This window comes from Lutra lutra, chromosome 1, assembly GCF_902655055.1.
Source record: "Lutra lutra chromosome 1, mLutLut1.2, whole genome shotgun sequence".
Classification (NCBI taxonomy): domain Eukaryota; kingdom Metazoa; phylum Chordata; class Mammalia; order Carnivora; family Mustelidae; genus Lutra; species Lutra lutra.
This window is the reverse complement of record NC_062278.1, coordinates 203,188,454-203,210,954: the sequence shown is the minus strand read 5'-3', so window position 1 is coordinate 203,210,954 and position 22,501 is coordinate 203,188,454. Positions and strand designations below refer to the sequence as shown.

Here is a 22,501-nt window from a genome sequence, read left to right as displayed (position 1 = left end):
TGCCTCCCCTCTCCCTCCCCACTCATGTTGTCTCTCTCTCTTTCAAATAAATAAACAAAACCTTTAAGGAAAAAAATTCTCTCATTAAAAAAAAAAAAGACTTCCAAATTAATAAGGTGGAGCCAAGGGATGAAATAGTAACCAGCTTCCTCACCCTTGGTCATTTGAGGGTAAATAAGTAAACTAGATAGATAGATAGATAGATAGATAGATAGATAGATAAGAAATGAGGGTGGGTTGGATTTGGGCTGTTTTTTAAAGGTAGAACTGTGCTGGTTTCATTTCTGGAATGATGGAGTAAGCTCCTAACTGACTAGCCCTCCCACAATCTCCTGTTAACACTGGCTAAAAAACAAAAAACAATCACCTTAACGTTCTGCAGAATGAACAAAAGCAGGCAGATATTGGAGGGGAGTAAAAACTTAGAGAAAGGAACCAACACATGGTGAATTTCCTGCTTTTATGGTTTTGGTCTGAGTATAGTCTTAGAACATCATGGGGTAGGGGTTCCTGGGTGGCTCAGTGGGTTAAAGCCTCTGCCTACGGCTCAGGTCATGATCCCAGGGTCCTGGAATCGAGCCCCACATCAGGCTCTTTGCTCCGCAGGGAGCCTGCTTCCTCCTCTCTCTCTGTCTGCCTCTCTGCCTACTTGTGATCTCTGTCTGTCAAATAAATAAATAATAAAATCTTTAAAAAAAAAAAAAACCATCATGGGGTAGCTAAAACTCCAACAGAGATGTATTTTTAGCCTGAGGAACCAAGAGATGGAGCCTGGGGCAAGCATGACCACTGCAAGGAGTCTTGGAGAGGAGAGAATAGGAGATGGAAAATCCCAAATTCTATATATGAACTCTGCCCATGTCAGCAGATGATCCCTGAACCACAAATAGGCAAGGCAAACTCAAGGTAGCTTGCAATTTAAGGCTAAAAGAAACAGATTTGACCTCCATCAATCACAGGAGAAATATTACAGATTAAGTCTAATCAATTAATTTCTATAAAAAGAAAAATACTAACTAACCCTCTAAAGAGGACTATTAAAGAATCAAGCATCTCCATAGCATAACAATTGCAATGTCCAGGATACAGTCCAAAATTTTGGGACATACAAAGAATCAAGAAGGTGTAACCCATGCTCGGGCGAAAAGGCAATCAACAGAAGCCAATCCTCAGATAACTCAGATGTTGGAATTATCAGACAGGGCTTTTAAAATAGCTGTTATAACATGTACAATGAGTGAATAAATAGTAAATATCTCAACAGAAAAATACAAAATACTTTTTAAATAACCAAATGGAAATTTTAGAACTGAAAAATACAATATCTATATTAAGAATATCTGGAATAAAAATATCTCTGGATGAGGTTAATTGAAAAGAGATCATAGCAGAGAGAATCAGTGAATTAAATACCAATATGAATTGTCCAGTATAAAGAAGAGAGAAAAATATTGACACAAAACAAAATAAACAACAAAACCTTAAGTTGATCATTTCAAAAGGCTCACACTGGAATTTCAGAAGGAGAAGAGAAAAAAATGGGTCAGAAAAAACATTTGAAGAAATAATGGCAAATAACTTCACCAAATTTTGTGAAAGACATAAGTTTACAGATTTAAGAAACCTATCAAACACCAAACAGGATAAATGACACATCACTGTCTAACTACTTAACACCAGTGAAAAAGAAAATCTTAAAAGCTACTGGTAAAAAATGACACATGGACACATTACATACAGGGAAACGATTCAAGTGATCATGGGCCTTTTATCAAAAACTATAGAGACCAGAATACAGTAGGAAAGCATCTTTAAAGTGTTGAAGAACAAACACAAAATTATATATCTAATGGAAAGTGTCTTTGAAGAATGAAGACAAAATAAAAATATTTTCAGATAAAGGAAAACTAAGAGAATATGTCACCAGCAGAATTGCACTTCAAGATATGCTAACTGAAATTCTTCAGGCTAAATGAAGGAATTGGAAGGAAACTCACATTTTCAGGAATGATTGAAGAGCACTGGAAACGGTAAATATGGGAGTAAATATAAAAGTCTGTTTATCCTCTTAACTTTAAAAAAAATTAAATATAAGGAAAAAATAACATTTTAAAGGTGTTATAATGTGTGTACATATAGTACATAGCAGAAAGGATGGTGGGGAGTGGTAATTTAACCTCTAAAGTTGAAAATTTTCTACCTTTAATGTAAAATGGGAAAATATGAACTCTAAATTTACCATGAATAGTTAAGGATATATAAAATAATGCAAAGAAGTATAACTAAAAAGGCCATAAATAAATTAAATGGAATTCTAAAATATTCCCAATAATGGGAGATTCCTAGAACTGTTTTGGTCTTTAGTTTTTTCACATTCTAAACTATGTTTTCATGGTATCCTAAGAGCTAATTCTACATTAAGGGAGTATGATTTCAGGTATCATGCAAAATGGTAAAGAGTTGCCTGTGTGGCTAAGTTTAATTATGTCTTTCTTAGAAAATTGCTAGATTGTAGAGGTCAAAATCGTCAAGACACTAAATAAAACATAACTTAGGGTAGAAGGAAAATCCTTTGTGAATAAAGTGGCAATAACTTTTTTTTTAAGATTTTATTTATTTGAGAGAGAGACAGTGAGAGAGAGCATGAGTGAGGAGAAGGTCAGAGGGAGAAGCAGACTCCCCATGGAGCTGGGAGCCCGATGCGGGACTCGATTCTGGGACTCCAGGATCATGATCTGAGCCGAAGGCATTCGTCCAACCAACTGAGCCACCCAGGCGTCCCTAAAGTGGCAATAACTTTTGAAAAAGTTTTTCCACTTCAATTGAAAACTAGAAAATTGCCATGATACACACAAACTATTCCCTTCCTCACTTCTTTTTTAAAGTATTATATGTACAGACCAAAAATTTTACAGAGCCTGCAGTGAACTGGCAATATTTATCAAAAGAACTAATAACTTGTTATAAACTCTCAAAATGGCCTTCCAGCATTAAGTCTACAGTTGCAAAAATGACTTTGTGTAGAATCTAGATGAATTCAGATAAAAGACATTCTCTCCTTTCCCTCACTTACACTCCTGCTTCAAGGCCAAAGCCACAGGTAGAGTGATTCAGCCAGGTTAGTCACTCCCACTTCTGTCCCAGCATCTACTTGGCTACACACCTTGGCCTGCTCATTCCCACAAGTTGCTAGTCAACAAAAAACAGTTCTCAAAGGATCTACTGTTCCATCCTGATCCAACAGATCATTTAAATAACTGCTGTAGTCTTCTCAAGTACAGCTACTACAGATCACAATCTGTTAGAACCAATAGAAAGCATCTGCCAGAGATGTCAGAGCCCAGGTTGGGATATCCACTGATAGCCAGTAAGGGCTTTGTTGAAGAAGAAAAAAATTACTCAGACACTTGTTAAAGACAGTAAGGCAGACTTTCAGGACCATTGTGATGGGTGTAAGGACCATTGCAATAGAATTTAGCCTTAGAGGAGAGAGATTGGGCTCACCTATGATTACAACAAGGAAAAATGAGAATTTATAGCCAAAGAGCAGATTTGGGAATCAGTGGATATTTTAAATTACATTGAGACACAAAAACCATTGAATTTGGAGATTGCCAGGGGAGGTTTTAAATGATGTGTTTTAGCCATTGGATAAGAAGAAACAGTTGATTGAGGAGTGAATGCACAGTGCAGAAATGTAGAGACAGGGATGAGGATACTCTGATGAGGTTCTGTAGGAAAGAGCGCAAGAGCTGAAGGGGCTTTTAGAAGGGAGCATGAAGATAGGAAGAAGAGATAGTGCCATGAGGCATGGTCCCACAGGGATTGGGGAAGAGAAATGGAAGTGCCTAGAATCACAAAAAGTTGGATTAATCTATGATAAGTTTGGAAGACATCCATGTCCAATGAATTTTGTTTTCCAATGAGGCTTAAGGAAAAATGTGATAGTTTGGATCAGTCTCTGTAGGAAAGGAGAGAAAGAAAGGGATACGAATGAGTATTCCTTGAGTGCATGTGACGTGTCAAGCCCCATGTCAGAAGTTTTACAATGTCACCTAATTCAGTCCCTGCATCTAGTGTGGATATGAATAATTTGCTAGTGTCCAGTCCAGGATTTAAGTCCCGGTCTGCCCCCCGCTTTATTTCCATTATACCATATTGTCACAGGGATTCATGAGAGAATAAACAAGCAGAATTGCAGGATCACCAGAAGATAGAAATCAGAAACTTTTTTTTTTAATCTATAAACATATATTTTTATCCCCAGGGGTACAGGTCTGCGAATCGCCAGGTTTACACACTTCACAGCACTCACCATAGCACATACCCTCCCCAATATCCATAACCCCACCCCCCTCTCTCAACCCCCTCCCCCCATCAACCCTCAGTTTGTTTTGTGAGATTAAGAGTCACTTATGGTTTGTCTCCCTCCCAATCCCATCTTGTTTCATTTACTCTTCTCCTACCCCCTTAACCCCACATGTTGCATCTCCTCTCCCTCATATCAGGGAGATCATATGATAGTTGTCTTTCTCCAATTGACTTATTTCGCTAAGCATGATACCCTCTAGTTCCATCCATGTCGTCGCAAATGGCAAGATTTCATTTCTTTTGATGGCTGCATAGTATTCCATTGTGTATATATACCACATCTTCTTTATCCATTCATCTGTAGATGGACATCTAGGTTCTTTCCATAGTTTGGCTATTGTAGACATTGCTGCTATAAACATTTGGGTGCACGTGCCCCTTCGGATCACTACGTTTGTATCTTTAGGGTAAATACCCAGCAGTGCAATTGCTGGGTCATAGGGTAGTTCTATTTTCAACATTTTGAGGAACCTCCATGCTGTTTTCCAGAGTGGTTGCACCAGCTTGCATTCCCACCAACAGTGTAGGAGGGTTCCCCTTTCTCCGCATCCTCGCCAGCATCTGTCATTTCCTGACTTGTTAATTTTAGCCATTCTCTGACAGAATGGGAGAAGATATTTGCAAATGACATATCAGATAAAGGGCTAGTGTCCAAAATCTATAAAGAACTTAGCAAACTCAACACCCAAAGAACAAATAATCCAATCAAGAAATGGGCAGAGGACATGAACAGACATTTCTGCAAAGAAGACATCCAGTTGGCCAACAGACACATGAAAAAGTGCTCCATATCACTCAGCATCAGGGAAATACAAATCAAAACCACCATGAGATATCACCTCACACCAGTCAGAAATCAGAAACTTTTAAGGAGACCTAATCATAGTCATGGATTCCAGCAACCAAGGGATCTGTACTTAGTGACTGCCTAGCATACCTTCCAAAAACAATGGGCAGATTTCTCCATTAGAAATTCCTTGAGATACAGATTCTTGATGCCTGAATGTTATATCACTGGAAGCACATCAGGAGCCCAGATTTAAGAGAAAAACGGGAAAAACTCACTGATATCAAAATTAAACATTTATCTACTCCAGAACCCCCAAAATCTAAGTTGTTTTACTTCTTAGTGTGCTTTGAATTTTTGCACTGAAACATCTTTTTACTTCCATTAAGAAATTTGTGGGATAGGAGCACCTGGGTGGTGCAGTTGGTTAAGCATCCACTCTTGGTTTCAGCTCAGGTCATGATCTCAGGGTCATGGGATCAAATCCCACATCAGCCTCCTCAGTCAGCCTGGAGTTTGCTTAAGACTCTCTCTTCCTCTGCCCTTCCCCCACACCTTGCAATCTCTCTCTCTCTCTCTCTCTCTCTCTCTTAAATAAATAAATCTTGAAAAAAAAGAAACTTGTGGGATATATTAAGGCTTAAACTGATAAGGCTGAGTACTCTATGGATAGCTGCAGAATAACAGTTAACCCAGTTTATCTTAATTGGTTAGTGACTTTTGTGTAGGGCCAAAAGTCAAAAGGTATGGCTAGAGAGGATACTGAGGAATCACCTTGCAGTGAGCTGCCTGCTGCCCAGAAGAGCATCCTGGTGTCTCACATGGGCTTGGAAGATTTATGGATGAATGAAGACACAGAAGTAAACCAGGGAGGAGGAGTACCAGATCCTTTGGTACTATATTCTTAGAAGAGTGTGTGAGCACAGAGGCAACACACATAACCCCTTTCCATCCTGCTTCTGAGGGTATACAGAGCTTCTGAAACTGTATGATCCCAAGTTGAGAACTCCCCTTTAAGGAAAAAGCAGCCCACTCTGGGAACAGACCTATGCTATCTCAGCACTTACGCCTCGGCCTCCACCTCATTCCATCCGCCTGCTGTCTCCACACTTTGATTTTGACTAGGGTGTGGTCAGCCATGGCAAGCCTATGGCTTTCTCCCACTGACCCTGGTCCATCCCCAATCCTAGTCCTGCCTGAGGTTCTCCTGCCTCAACCCTGTAAGTCACGACTTATCAGGATTCCTGGGCTTGACCTCTAAGGTTTGTTCTTGCCCTTGTCTTAAACTCTCTGAACTCACACACCTGCCAGAACAAGCCTACCTACCTTACCATGGACAGTGCTGTCAAATAAGCTAGATTGCTTAACCCCACTGTGCTTTTATTTCTTCAACTCTAAAATAGAAGTATCTTACCTTTTCCCTACCATCCTGGTGCGTGTGGTTGACTATTCCTTGCTCTATCTTCTCATTAGATTTTCAGGATCAGGTGATTCCTGACCAGGAAAGAAAAGGAGACTCATCACATTCCCCAGTGGATTTGGATGAAAACTGGTAATAAAATCAAGTACAACTCCAAGAGGGGACATTGGAGAGCCACCAAGCTGGGTCTGTAAGGAATCACACATGAGGTGGCATGCATATTTATGCTGCATTGTCACTTGCTCATATCATATCACTCTGTAAACATCACTGCTCCTGAACAACAGAGAAGTTTTGTTGAGAAGATGATTTTTCTCTGTTAGTATGCTGCTGCCCCAGTAGGTTGGTTCAGTAATAAATGTGTGAGACCTTTTGTTTGAGGGGGAAAAAAGGTAGTGTTTCCCTAATTAAAGTGACAATACAGTCCCTAGAACAAAGTCCTGGAAGATAGTAGATCTCAGTAAATATTCACTGTTATAATCTTTATTATACATATTTAAGCTTTGCTCTTGAATCTAAACATTGGTGTTCTTTATATGCTTTAGCCGGGCTTGTGAAAGACAGGAAGGGCAAATAAAGGTCGGTTGCCCCTGCAAAGATTCTTCCCACCACAGAGATCCTACTTTAGCTAGACACCTGGCAGGCAGCCTTCCCTGGGACCTAAGGAGCAGGATCTCTGCCAGCTTTGCCTGGTTACAGGACAGCAGAGATTCCATGACACTAAGATGTCATCAGAGCCCTATGCAGCAGCAGGCACATTCAGAATATTCATTTATTGCTGTGAAACTCTTGAGAGCCTTTAAAGCAGGAAAAAGCTGTGCATGTACAGATAGGAACCTTCTGTGGGGAAAATTACCCATTTATTGTTTCTCATTTTGCTCTCAGCTATCTTGGTATTTTAATTGTGTTGTCCTTATAAACGTAAAGTCATTAGAAGTCAAGAAGACATTATTAGGCAAAGTTTATTTTTATTTAGTAAGTCTCTATAAGCTGCAAGCCTCTATGCTTGATTCTTTGAGGGCTACAGGAGATTCTGTCCCTGCTAATTTACAGACAAGGACACTGGACTTAAAGACTGTGTTAGAGATCCCCAGCACAACCCCTAGTGGCCATTCGTTAGGACTTTGAGGATTCAGCATATAGCTGTATTCGTAGCTGAGATTTATTACAGTGACATAGTAAGGATACAGAGCTGGATCATAAGGGAGATGAACATAGGCAGAGCCTGAAAGAATCCGTGTGCAGGCTTACTTATGCTTTCTCCCTCACATGAGGGGATCACCCAGAACACACTCTTTCAGCAGTGAAAATAGCAATATCTGTGCAGTGTTTCTGCTCCCCAGGAAGCCATTTAGAGACTCAGCATGCCATGTTTATAGGGGGCTGTCACATAGGCACCCTTTACTTACCATATACAGAATTCCCAGAAGGGAAGCAAATGTTCAGCATAAGATACAGTGCCCCCTCACAAGCAGTCTAGGCACAGTGAGCCACCCTTAACTGTTGGAAACTCTTTGAGAACCAAATTCCCAGATGTCAGCCAAAGGCTGATCTTGTAAACATACCTTTCTAAGATAGCAGTCTCAGTCCTGCTGTGTTAACTCTTTTCTGCACAGTGAAGTTGTCACATATGTACACACCAGCTCTAATGCTAACCAGAGGCACTGCCATAAATGGTTAGATGTTAGTGGAGGAATAGATCCTTTCTGACTGATAGGGCCATAGAAGCCTTCATGAGCTGGGCCTCAAAGGATAGGCAGGCCTTGAGCAGAAGAGAGAAGTGGGGAGATAGGATGCAGTGAAAAAAGAATACTTCTTAAGAAAGGCAAGCAGATCCATCTGGCCTGGAACAATGTGTTGATGGAAGTAGAAGAATTTAGGGAGACAGGAAGAGGACAGATGCTAGAGGGTCTGGACTGCCAGGTGGAAGCTTATGAGCATCTACAGAGCTGGAGCAGCACTGAAGTTTCTTTTTTAAGAAAGGAAGTCATCTAGTTCAAGCTGTATTTGCAGAAGATGCATATATGGGTGATAATTCAGGCTGACCTGGAGGTTGGAGTGCCTAGAGATGGAAGGCTACTGAAGATACCTGGACACGTTCCCAGAGGAACTTGACTTCAGAATCTGCTCATTCATTTTTGACCCACCTCACTCTATAGCAGATACATTACAGTCCTTGGGGAAGGTAAACTCTGACTGTGTTTGTGCTGTAAGAGTGCCCTACAGTACTTTGGCTGGCAGGCCAGAGATAGCTAAGTCTCTTAACATGTCTGGTGAATTTGTGCTACAATATCGTAAATGCAGAGAAGAGATTATGTTTACTGAAAAATACTACATAGCCTACACTGATCAAAGTACTCAGAAACTTCCAGATCCCTTGTCCCAGTCTTAAGCACAGATAGAGCAAATCTCTGACTTTAGTACACCTTCTTTCATGAAACTGCAAGTACTCTAGGCACATATCTGGCTTTCAAGACTGTCCCACTCCCAAAAAAAGGTTCAGAAAGGGCCAAGGGGCAGATCACATGGGACCTGCTCACTGACATTTCTTTTGTTTTTCTAATTATTTTTTTAATTTCTTTTCAGTGTTCCAGAACTCATTGTTTATGCACCACACCCAGTGCTCCATGCAATACGTGCCCTCCATAATACCCTCCACCAGGCTCACCCAGCCTCCCACCCCGCTCCCCTCTGAAACCCTCGGATTGTTTCTCAGAGTCCATAGTCTCTCATGGTTTGTCTCCCCCTCCAATTTCCCCCAACTCCCTTCTCCTCTCTCTTTTTTTAAAATTTATTTATTTTTCTCACCATAGTACATACCCTACCCAAAGTCCATCACCCAGCCACCCCATCCCTCCCACCACCCTCCCTTCTAGCAACCCTCAGTTTGTTTCCTGAGATTGAGTCTCTTATGGTTTGTTGATGGCTCTAGTATTTCTAGCATTGTAATTTTGTACCTTGGAATAGTGCTGCTATGCAGTAGTACAGAATCTTTTGTTCCAGCAACCCCTCCCAGACCATGCTGAACTTTATAGGATGATAGAAATGCTCTGTGTATGGCAGAACATTATGGTGTACCTGGTAGCCACTAGTTTCATGTAGCTATTTAACACTTGAAATGTGGCTAGTTTGAGAAGCGATTTTCCAATTTCACTTAATTTTAATTAAGCTTAAATATGAATAAACGACATGCGGCTAGTGGCTACCATTTTGTATAGCACAAGATAGAACCTGGTAGACTGAGTGATCTGTTGAACTGGTTGTGCAAGATCATTGGCAGAAAGGATAGATTGAGTCTGTGTGCACAGAGTACTGAGAGGAGGAAAACACATGAAACAAAATAGGAATATTAAGAACAATAGAGTACTTTGTAGTCTTGGATGTATACATTTGTGTATACACAAATGTATATTTGTGGGTATGTAATATTTAGAGACATGTAGCTACCTTCAAGTTGGTTTATTTCTTTTTGATCAATGTTCTTATTTTCACCATTTAAGTATATATCAAAAAAGACAGTTGGAATGAGTATAGGCTTTGGAGAATCCAGACCTGAGTTGAAATCTTGTCTTTATACTTTATTAGCTATGTTACTATAATATTGGGGTTTTTTAAAAGATTTTATTTATTTATGGGACAGAGAAAGATTGAGTGAACACAGGCAAGGGGAGCAGCAGAGGGAGAGGGAGAACCAGGCTCTCTGTTGAGCAGGAAACTCAATGCTGGGCTCCATCCCAGGACCCTGGGATCATGACTTGAACGAAAGGCAGACGCTCAACCAACTGAGCTACACTTGTGCCCCTATAATATTGTTTTAAAAATAGTATCACTGGCGCCCCTGCATGGTTCAGTTCAGCATCTGACTCTTGGTTTCGGCTCAGGTCGTGATCTCAGGGTCATGAGATCAAGCTCTGTTTCTAGCTCCACGCTCAGTGAGGAGTCTGCTAGATATTCACTCTCTCCCTCTCCCCTCCCCGCCCACTCTCTCTTGCTCAAATAAATAAATAAATAAATATTTTAAAAATTCGTATCACTAACTGTCCCATATTAAGGGAGAATAAAAAAGATTTTGAAATAGTTACATTGTTCCTATATTTTAAACTTCTTGAAAAAAAATTAGAGTTTTTAAGTACTTTTAAAGTTTTAGTACTTAGGAAATCTTCATTTGCTGGTATTTCTTGAGATTATTCCTGGGCTTCTCGGTCTTTTTTTTTTTTTAAGATTTTATTTATTTATTTTTCAGAGAGAGAGAGAGCACAAGCAGGCAAAGTGGCAGGCAGAAACAGAGAAGCAGGCTCCCCACTGAGCAAGGAGCCCAATGCGGGACTCGATCCTAGGACCCTGGGATCATGACCCAAACTGAAGGCAGTGGCTTAACTGACTGAGCCACTGAGAAGGCATCCCTTCTCAGTCTTATTCTTTAAAAGATTAGAAAACGTCTAATAGAATGTCTGACAGATTTATTTTTTTATTATTTATTATTATTATTATTCAGTTAGCCAACATATAGTACATCATTAGCTTTTGATGTAGTGTTCAATGATCCATTATTTGCATGTAACATCTGTGCTTATCACAGATTTAAATATTCATTTGGGGGCACCTGGGTGGTTCAGTGGGTTAAAGCCTCTGCCTTCAGCCCAGGTCATGATCCCAGGGTCCTGGGATCGAGCCCCATATCGGGCTCTCTGCTCAGCAGGGAGCCTTCTTCCCTTCCTCTCTCTCTGCCTGCCTCTTTGCCTACTTGTGATCTCTGTCTGTCAAATAAATAAATAAAATCTAAATAAATAAATAAATAAATAAATAAATAAATAAATAAATATTCATTTGGCTTTCAAGTTGGCTCAGTCTTCTAGCTTCCACTCAGGAAATGATCAAGATTTTTCTGTTTCTCCTGTGTATATTTATTTTGGTTTCTATAGGCTCTACTATTCCCATCAGGGTTCCCTCTTAAGAGACATATAATATATTAAACAGCAAAACTTTGCCTCATTGAAGCACAGAAACAGAGCAGAAATAGTGACAAGAACAAGTTAATAAGTATAAATAATGTGTATTCCGGTATCCTTAGGGAACTTATGGAGTTATAATAGGCCAAATCTGTAGGACTGTGTGTGTGTGTGTGTGTGTGTGTGTGTGTGTGTGTGTGAAAGCAGACCATGAAAAACCTCAGGCAAATGCTATGATTTTTCTTCCATCTGTGAATATATATTCTTCTTACCCTATATCATGCCAAACAGAGAATATGTGTAGTGAGTAAAGGAATGAAATTTAAAAGACAAAAATGTTCACATTCTGAACAAAGAGCTAGAAAGCACAGAACAAAAGATTATCAGTATAAATGTAGGTCATGATAGAGGAAGGGAGCAGGGTCAGGAAGATACTCTTTTCAATTTGGAGTATTTTCAAATTTGGAGTATTCCTGCCAAATTGCCACATATCACATGAAGTACCATATGAAAAAAAGGTGATAAGTTCTATAAAATATAGTACACATGTTGATAACTGCTCTCATCCTGTTCAAAACCTTGGTGTGTGTTTGTTTCATTTCCATTAGGCTGTTTAGAAATTCGGAAGCATAATTGTGAAGACTGAAAATTTTATGCACTGAATTCCTGGAGAGAGTGATGTTTGCTCAAAGTTTGTTTTGCTTACAGTTTGATCCTACTAGTGAAAGAATGAATTTTTGAGGTTATCTTTTTCTAGTTAGTAGACTATCCATTAGGAAATACCATGATTGGACTATGTTAGGTGTGACCTTTCATAAAAGTTAGTCATTTTTCTGTATTATTGCCAAGATACTGTTTTTCTATGAAGTCTTAGGGAGCAACCACACTTTAGCATTTGTTTAAGTCTTTCCAGTTTGCATAATAAATAAATTGGGAAACATTATAATTAATAAATGGGAAAAAATTAAGTCATGTTATCAGTGATTTGCTCTTAAATGCTTTATTTTTCTATGATAATGCAGTCAGATAAATTACTAAGTAGTATTCTTTCTATACACTTAATGGAAGTGTTCTTAGCTAAATTGTTTTTTTTCAGCATTCATTTATTAATGTGTTTATCATTTCTTTCATAACTACTAGGTCTGTATTACTCTTGGGAAGTTACAAAGGACCTATCTATGAAGGGGGCATTTGTCTACACCAGACAAAAGAACTTCTCCTGAATACAGAGAAGCAACCACTGTTCAAACATTGCTTATTTGGCAGCAAGGGCTAGCATGGTTATTTTCTTATCATACGTCAGACTGCTTGACCTACAGCTAAGAAATATAAAAGTATGCTACTTTTTTAGACCCCACAGATGAATTAGCAAAACACATAGAAGGCAGGGTCATTCCCTCCATGCCCAACTTCCCCACATGGATGTCCACTTTTCTTAGAAGCACTTTGACTTGCATTCTGGAGACAGCAAAGATGACCTGTTGTGCCATCCTGTCAACAGAACCTCACCCTCATTGCACCCCCATTTATTCATCTACATGCTTTCTATTGCTAGAATTGGGAGTCTGATCCTGGAGTGAGAGCATAAATCATTAGAGTTAAAACAACTGTAACTTCCCACATAATTGATCATAAAGTTACCATTTAGTTCAATTTCATGAGAAGTGCATGATTTCCAAAGACCCTTTAGGGGCTGTATAATTAGAAAAATGATATTATAAACATTCAAGGATATGTGATAACAGGTTTATTCATGTGTCTCTTTTGCTTTAAAGAAAATGAAAAGAATATGTTTTCTGGGGTTGTTTGTCATTCAAGTCTCTGCTTGTTCCAAATCAGGCAAACCATTGTTCCCATCACTTCTCAGTGTCCTGAGTGGGAGTGCCGTTAACTTCAAACAGACCAGGTGCCACTAGCAGAACCGGGATGAGGGCTTGGCATAAATTTTCTAATCAGAGGGGTCAAATGTCCCATGTAGGTGATGGGGATTATGGCTGGATTTCCTTCAGGCAGCACATCTGATAGCCTATGTGACACAGACACTGTGCATCTCTAGGGCAAGATGTAATTTGTATATTACCCATGGAAGCCCGCTCCTCTCCCACACCACTCTTTTTCCAGTGCTCATTTCATAAGATGAAATATAGATAAAGTAAGGGCTTTGAAGTCAAACAGATTCAGATTAGAATTTCATTTTTACTGTTCTCTCTCTACCCTCTGATCTCAAGCCAAGAACTTTGCCCCTCTGACTCTGTTTCTTTGGAGATGAAATATCTGTTATGATGATTAAATATAATTAGGCAAGAAAAGAAATACTTTAAACAATTCCCAGTACATAAAAGATATTCTTCATTAAGTGGCTGCTGTTGCTACAGTGATAGCAAATTGATGAGTACCCAGAGCTCCACCTCCCACCCATGTCTTTTCCCTGAACTTCAGACTTGGGCTTTGATCTGCCTGTTTTTTGTTCACCTACATATCCCACAGAGACTTCAAATTCAGCATACGCATCTGAACTTTCTGGTTGACCGCCACATCCAATCCATTGCTACATGTGGCCAGCTTACAAATCACATCCATTCTCCTCTCTTTTATTCCCAAACTGAGTCATAGCTTGCTGGGGCTACTCCCATTGTCTTTGGAGTATTTTCTATGTTATCAACTTGCTTTCAACACTGCAGCCCAAGTGACATTCTAAAGACTTAGGAGGTCAACAGTGCTTCACCTAGTTGAACTTTTCAGGCTTCTCTAAGGCCTATAATGGGGTTTTCCAAACTTGCTAAAAAAGGCAGATTCTTACACTCTCCCCAGAAGTCCTCTGAGTCCATTCCTCTAGAGATTCTGATCCAGAAGACCTGGGATGGGGTCTAGGAATCTGTATTTTCATAGGCTGCCAGTTATTCCTGATAATAGCCAAGTTTGGAGAATCCTCACAGGTAAGTCCACTCTGGATTTATCCACTCTGTGTTGCATAGTACCTCTGACCACTCCCTGGCTCTCCAGTGCCCTCCTAACTCTTGCTCAGAGCCTTCCCACCATCAGAACACCTCAGCCCTCTGAGAGTCTGCACTTGGAGCACTCTCCTAGAATCCTCTTCTCTTCATCTCTAACTACCTCTCACCAAATGCTGTAAGCCTAGCAATACTGCAAGAGTCCTTTGTAGTATCCCATTTGGGCAGCCTATCCTCATCCCAGTAGAACTTGTTAGTAGTCCCTTTCTGTGTAATTATAGCATTTTCACATTATGTTGCAATTTGGGGTTTATTTGTGCCTCTCTCCCAGTAGGCTCAAAACCTTGAGGATAGGGAGGTACCATTTCATTTCTCTATTCCCATTATCTACCTCAGTTTCTGGAATATGGTAAAGGTTCATGAACCCTTGTTGAAATGAATGAAAAGGAGGAAAGAAGGCTGGAAAAAATCCTTGAATTGTAATAATAGTTAAAAATGTGTTCTTTGGAGCCCTGAAGTGTCTCAGGGACAGGTCGTGGGTTAGGAGAGAAGCCTAAGTAGGGAGGATTCCCTCCCCCCGCCCCTCCAGTTCCCCTATTCAACCTAAGTAGCTCTTTATCGATTTTTCATATATTGAACAGTGTAAGGTTTTGTTGAAAAGCAGATACTAAAAATAAATTTGAAAACCACAGTACTGATTTGCCTTATGAAACCCCTTTATGTATTTCTGCTCTTGTGCTTCAGAATGAAAGTGGGAAAACTTGAAGAACTTGAGAAATAAAGCCAAGTGAGCTAAATTGGAAAATGAATCTGTGAGGAAATACTAGAGATTTTTTAATCTATTGCACTGTGCTATGTACTATGGCCTTGGGGCTCCTTGTCTGTTTTTCAGCACCTAGGAGGTTATCACAGAAGAGATAGTAGTTGCTAAGTAGTTGCCGTCCATCTCCACAGAGGAACAAATGAGAAACACGAAGATTAAAATGGAAGAGTTGAGAGAATTCATCTGAACTTATTTGAGGAGGATGCATGTATTTCCAAAACAGAGTCTTCAGGAAATATTCTCCCTAAGTATCAGAGACTGTCTCTGCCTCAACATAGGCTGGGATCTTATTGGTGGTCACTGAACATTTGCTCTAGAGATACATGAATTACTACCCATGGAAATGTGTATGAGTGTGTGAATTAGAACCTTCATAAAATCAAGTGATCTTAAAATTAGGACACTTAGACTTGCCACAGATTCAAATTATGGAATTCATTTGTAGCAACTTGCTCAATAATAATGAAATTCTGAAATTAATGTAACTTCATATACTGTTCATGCATAGCTCATCATAAAAACCACTAAATATGGAGCAGTTCTCTTATAATGTTGCTTATGAAAAGTAAGAATTTAACATTATCTCTTTCTTTCTTTTGAAAGAATTGGAGTTTTCTCACTCATATTTTTGTTTTGTTTTGTTTTGTTTTTTGTTTTTTTTTTTAATTTTTTTATTTTTTTCAGCATAACAGTATTCATTATTTTTGCACCACACCCAGTGCTCCATGCAATCCGTGCCCTCTACAATACCCACCACCTGGTGCCCCCAACCTCCCACCCCCCACCCCTTCAAAATTCTCAGATCGTTTTTCAGAGTCCATAGTCTCTCATGGTTCACCTCCCCTTCCAATTTCCCTCAACTCCCTTCTCCTCTCCATCTCCCCTTGTCCTCCATGCTACTTGTTATGCTCCACAAATAAGTGAAACCATATGATAATTGACTCTCTCTGCTTGACTTATTTCACTCAGCATAATCTCTTCCAGTCCCGTCCATGTTGCTACAAAACTTGGGTATTCATCCTTTCTTTTTTTTTTTTCTTTTTTTTTTTTTTACAGCTTTATAAACATATATTTTTATCCCCAGGGGTACAGGTCTGCGAATCGCCAGGTTTACACACTTCACAACACTCACCATAGCACATACCCTCCCCGATATCCATAACCCCACCCCCTCTCCCAACCCCCTCCCCCCATCAACCCTCAGTTTGTTTTGTGAGATTAAGAGTCACTTATGGTTTGTCTCCCTCCCAATCCCATCTTGTTTCATTTACTCTTCTCCTACCCCCTCGACCCCCCATGTTGCATCTCCTCTCCCTCATATCAGGGAGATCATATGAGAGTTGTCTTTCTCCGATTGACTTATTTCGCTAAGCATGATACCCTCTAGTTCCATCCACGTTGTCGCAAATGGCAAGATTTCATTTCTTTTGATGGCTGCATAGTATTCCATTGTGTATATATACCACATCTTCTTTATCCATTCGTCTGTAGATGGACATCTAGGTTCTTTCCATAGTTTGGCTATTGTAGACATTGCTGCTATAAACATTCGGATGCATGTGCCCCTTCGGATCACTATGTTTGTATCTTTAGGGTAAATACCCAGCAGTGCAATTGCAGGGTCATAGGGTAGTTCTTCACTCATATTTTTTTAAAGATTTTATTATTTATTTGACAGAGAGAGAGATCACAAGTAGGCAGAGAGGCAGCCGGGGGGGGGGGGGAAGCAGACTCCCCACCAAGCGGAGAGACGGATGTGGGGCTCGATCCCAGGACTCTGGGATCATGACCTGAGCCGAAGGCAGAGGATTTAACCCACTGAGCCACCCAGGCGCCCCCTCACTCATATTATTTAAGAGAAAAACTGCCCTGTTGCTCTCATATAGAGGATGTTCATAAAATCTCATGAATAAATTTTAAATTTTACTCTTTTGACCACAGTTCCTTTCATACCTTTGGGAAATATGAGTGGTTGCTGTAGCTCTCGTTGGCCAATTTCTCAAACTCTGTACAGACTCCATTGCCTTATATAAAAGCTCCCTATGTGGTCAAATGTCATCTGTCCCATTGGTATCAAAACACATCATAACATTTTAAACCTCTGAGAAGTCCTAGTGGGTAAAAACCTGTTTAACTGTGTTTACTGCAGTGCTTCCCACTTTTTTCGACGACTTCGGGGAACATTGGCTATCCAATGTTTGTTTTCAAATAGTTTGAATGTTAGAAGAAAACATCATTTGCTTGTCATACCCATTGGAGAAGCTAGCAAGACAGGAAATAACTAGATATGTATCCAAAACCATATAAAATGAAGGAAAAAAATTATTTTCAGTTTCACAAATTGTGAAGGTCAGATGAAAACAGAAGCATGAAAGGCTCTAGGACATGTGAATGTCATGTGGGCACTATGAGAACTCAGGGGCCTCCTCTCACTGTCGAGGGGAAAGAGACATTCTTGGGTTCTGATAGGGCCTGCAACCCTATCTACTCTGGAATTTGTTTTACCTTTGGACCTTTTATCTTTGGACCAGATCTTGATGTAGCTCCTCCAAACCATACACCTTTCTGTGGGTCTAGCAGCTCCAGCAGCAGCCTGCGTGGTAGATGTCTGTCCTTGAGAGACTGGTAATATGACAATGAGAACAGTGCAGGTGCATACAAAGAATGCAGAAGTAGTGATAAATTTTCTGAAAAAGACATAAACTTCCTAAAAAACTGTTTTTCTATTCCTACATCAAGTTAAGAGTTAACTGGATGCTGAGTGAAATAAGTCAAGCAGAGAGAGTCAATTATCATATGGTTTCACTTATTTGTGACACATAACAAATAGCATGGAGGACAAGGGGAGATGGAGAGGAGAAGGGAGTTGAGGGAAATTGGAAGGTGAGATGAACCATGAGAGACTATGGACTCTGAAAAACAATCTGAGGGTTTTGAAGGGACTGGGGGTGGGAGGTTGGAGGAGCCAGGTGGTGGGTATTACGGAGGGCACGGATTGCATGGAGCACTGGGTGTGGTGCATAAACAGTGAATTCTGTTATACTGAAAAGATATTTAAAAATAAATAAATAAATAAAGAGTTAACTGGTTGGTTGAATGCATATATACATGTTAATTAGGATAGATAACTACAGTAACGGAGAAATGTTACTTTGATGCTCTTATTTCTTGTTTCTCTGATACACCCAACTTCTAAAACTACTAACTTATTTGTATCCACACCTGTTGTTTCCTCCTTTGTTCTTTCCTTGATTTCTCTCAGTTCCCCCAAGGAGGTGGGAACTTCTTTTTCTTTTGCCAATTATTTTCTCTCTTTCCTCCCTTCAGTATCTTATCATCTACAAAAATTGTCCTATTAGAAATAAATGTTCTTTAGTGTGCCCTGTCTTTTTTTGAAGTCAGGTTGTTGAGCTGTAATTTACATGTAGTAAAATTCACTCTTTTAAAACATAGTTGGTGAGTTTTCACAAATTTACTGTTGTGGAATCACCACCACATTCAAGAAGTAGAAGCTTTCATCATCCCAGCAAGTTCCTTCATGCACCTTTGCAGTCAGTCCCTGCCCTCCTTCCTCAGCACTGACAACTCCTGATCTGGTTTCCTTCCTTACAGTTTTGCCTAGTCTAGATTATAATGTAAATGGAGGCATACAATATATGGTCTTTTGTGATTGATTGGCTTCTTTCACTTAGTATATGTTTTTGAGATTCATCCAAGTTATTATATATCTCAGTGGTTCTTTTTATTGTGAAGTAATTTTCCATTGTATGGATATTCCATTATATGGATATTCCATTCATCTCATGATGAATATTTGTGTTCTTTACAGTTTCTGGCTATTATGAATAAAACTGCAGTAAATATTCACATATAGGTCTCAGTGTGGATATAAGTTTTCATTTCTCCTAGGAGCAGAATGATTAGATCATATAATAAGTATATGTTTAACTTTATAAGAATCTGTCAGACTCTTTTCTAAACTGGCCATACCATCTTGCACTTCCCTCAGCAATTTACAAGAGGTCTAGTTCCTCTACAGTCTCTCCAACTCTTGGTATATTTAGTCTTTAATTTAAACATTCAAATAGGAGTGTAGTGGTATCTCACTGTGATTTTAATTTGTATTTCTCTAATGATTAATGATGTTTTCTTGAACTTATTTGCCATCCCTGTATGTTCTTCGGTGAAAGATCTTTTCAGATTTTTTGTCCATTTTTAAATTGAGTTGTTACTTATAAAGAACTCTCAGAACTCCATATGTTCTTAATACAGTCCTTTTTTAGATGAGTATTTGTAAATATTTTCTCAGTCCATAGCTTGTCTTTTCACTTTAACAATGTCTCCCCAAGAAAAGATGGTTTTAATTTTTATAAAGTTCAGTTTACTATTTCATTGTGATTCATGATATTCACTTAGTAATCTGAAATCACAAAGATTTTTCTCTTTTATGCTAAATGTGGAAATACAAATGTAAATAAAATATACAAAGTCTTCATTTTTCTCCTGCGTTTTCTTCTTACAGTTTTATAGTTTTAACTCTTACATTTAGGCAAGTTAATCTTTTGTAGGCAAGGATTAAAGTTTAGTTTTTTCATTTGGATTCTGAAACACCATTTGTTGAAATTATTGTGCTCCATTACTGAATTTTGGTGCCTTTATTGACAATTAATTAAGTGTAAACATAAGGGTTATCCCACATGTTAATAAAGATCTCCCTCAGGGTGCCTGGGTAGCTCAGTTGGTTAAGCGTCTACCTTCATTCAGCTCAGGTCATGAACCCAGGCTCCTGGGATCAAGTCCCAAATCAGATTCCCCCGCTCAGAAGGGAGACTGCTTCTCCCTCTGCCCCTCCCCCTTGCTTGTGCTTGCTCGCTCTCTCTCTCTCTCTCTCTCTCTCTCAAATAAATAAAATCTTTAAAAAAAAAAATTAAGATCTCCCTTAACCCAATATGCCCATTCAACTATAAGTTCACTTCTACATTTCCACAGCCATTTATTAAAAAGGAGTCTGGACTATTTCTGCCTTCTCACTTCTTCCTCCTCACACTGGGCTCTTTATCTACCATTCCACTAAAACTGTTATTGCAAGAATCACAGGGCTCTGTGTTCCGAGACATTCTTGTGTTTGTCTCCCGTGATTCTCACTGACCTTAGAACTCGCCGACCCCTCCTCCCCGCCCCTGCCCCCCACTTCCGCGCCCCCCCCCCCGCCCCGCTTTCAGACATTTTCTTCCCTTGACTAACATAGCATCCCACCTCCTCCTTATTTTTCCTGCTTTTCTATTTGTCCGCATGTGTCTACTTGGCTAGTTCTACCTTTTATTTTTCCCCTAAATATCAACATCCCTCAGGATTCTGACCAAAGCCCTTTTTCCTGCTCCTTCTATGCACATTCTCTCCTTATTGCCATCCAAACCCCTGGCTGAAAAAAATCTCAGGTTTATATCTGGCCCAATATTTTTTAGCTTCATTTCTGCATATTTAATTGTCTACCAGGATCACAAGCTCTATGAAGAAAAGTACCTTGTGTGTATCTTGTTCACATTTATATTCCCACGTTTAGCACACAGAACTTAATAACTATTTGTTGACTAAGTGAACAGATGAACACATGAACAAAGTAAGCAACCTAGAAAGTTGATATTATATCTTATAATTCTAGGACAATATTTTAATATTGACCTCTTTACTGATACCACATATACGTGGAGAGTACATGACTATGGGCACAGGAGAAGTAAATTACTTTTAGAATTTTAATTTGATTGCTTTAGAAATGTGGTCTTTGCCATGGCTCAGTTTCCCTGTTGCAGTTGATGGGGAGCCTTGGGATGAAGAGGTAGAAAAATTTGAGCCTGGGCAGGAGCAGGCAGGAGTGAGAGAGCAAAGAGATACTACTCCGGTTGTCACAAACACTATCTCTGGTTTTTTAATCCAGTAATTTACTTTAGGAGTTAACCTGTCTTGTTTGTGGAATAGAATGTTTTAATGGCCCTATGAAATTCTGATTGCAACTCTAGTTATAACACATTATTTCTCTTTGACTTTTTGCTCAAATTTTTCTAAGTCTCTGTAACATTTTTTTTCTTAGTCCTGAAATGATTCTTAAGAGTTCTATAGGAAGATGTAAACTGGGTAATATAGACAGTTTTGGCTCGAGTATGGTGGATAGTTTTATGATCTGAGTGTTCACATCAGAGAATATATGTGTCTGTTATGGGCCTATGTTATGACTGGAGCTTTGTGGGTATTTGGAAAATAATAGAAGATACAGTCTTCATTGCTCCTCTCAGGGAGCACACACCTTTAGGGAAAGGAGAGCTGCCGCCAGCAGAGAAACAGCAACAGCTGTTAGGCAGTTTGTAGTGTCCATTGCATGCTGCTTGGCAAGAAAAATAGTGTCCCGACATTAGACATGTACTTTTGGCCTTGCCTGTCACTAAGAGCTGTTCTGACAGTGTTTAGGGTTTCTCTATAAATGCCCTTTTTATTTGTTCTGGAGCATGTGGTCCCTTACATTTTTCTGTCTCTCTCTCCTACATTTCAGTGAGCGGTTTCTGGTGAGACTGAACAAGAATGGTGGGCCAAGGAATCCAGAGAAGATAGAACGAATGTGTGCCCTTTTTACAGTATGTGCAAATTCTCTTTCCCTTCTCTGCTGTTGACTCTACCCAGGGGCCTGCTATGTGGATATTGTCACCCTGGAAACAAGTATTTATTCTTACCTCCCTTTATTCTTAGACACTGGGGAGATTAGGACTTGATTTATGTTTCTATCAGATTTTAATGAAATATTTAAAGAAAACTGAAATCAGCTATGGTTTTTAATTGAATTTTTATTAAAGAAATATAATAAAATACCTTTTACTAGTGTAGATTTTAGAAGCTTTTTAATATAACAGACAAAATCTGAAAGAAGTCTTTCTTACTATTCTTATTCAAGGCCACTGGGAATTTCTCTGATGTAGAAGTATAATGTCTCTAAAGGCATCCACTAAATTTACAGCTTTGCAGTTTTTTAGTGAGTGCATATAAAGAGAGACAAACTAAGTAGTTCTTTTCTCTTACATCCAAATGGAGGGTCTTTTCCTACTGTGATCTATACTTTCATTTTTTCCAAATAACCATGTAGTCATTCATGGTCTCCAGGATCACAGACTCATCAGCTCAGAGAAGACATAGTAATCTGCTTCTGGAAAG

The 22,501-nt window shown here is 39.4% G+C and overlaps 1 protein-coding gene across 4 annotated transcripts in view; it reads left to right on the top strand.

The window, feature by feature from the left end:
- The window catches only part of DOCK3 (dedicator of cytokinesis 3), a 564,947-nt gene that overhangs the window by 415,820 nt on the left and 126,626 nt on the right, over positions 1-22,501 (top strand). For all 4 annotated transcript variants that reach the window (XM_047693084.1, XM_047693058.1, XM_047693067.1 and 1 more), the window contains one exon: positions 21,849-21,930. In XM_047693084.1, the coding sequence (XP_047549040.1) occupies positions 21,849-21,930 (82 nt within the window). The remainder of the gene's footprint in view (positions 1-21,848; positions 21,931-22,501) is intronic.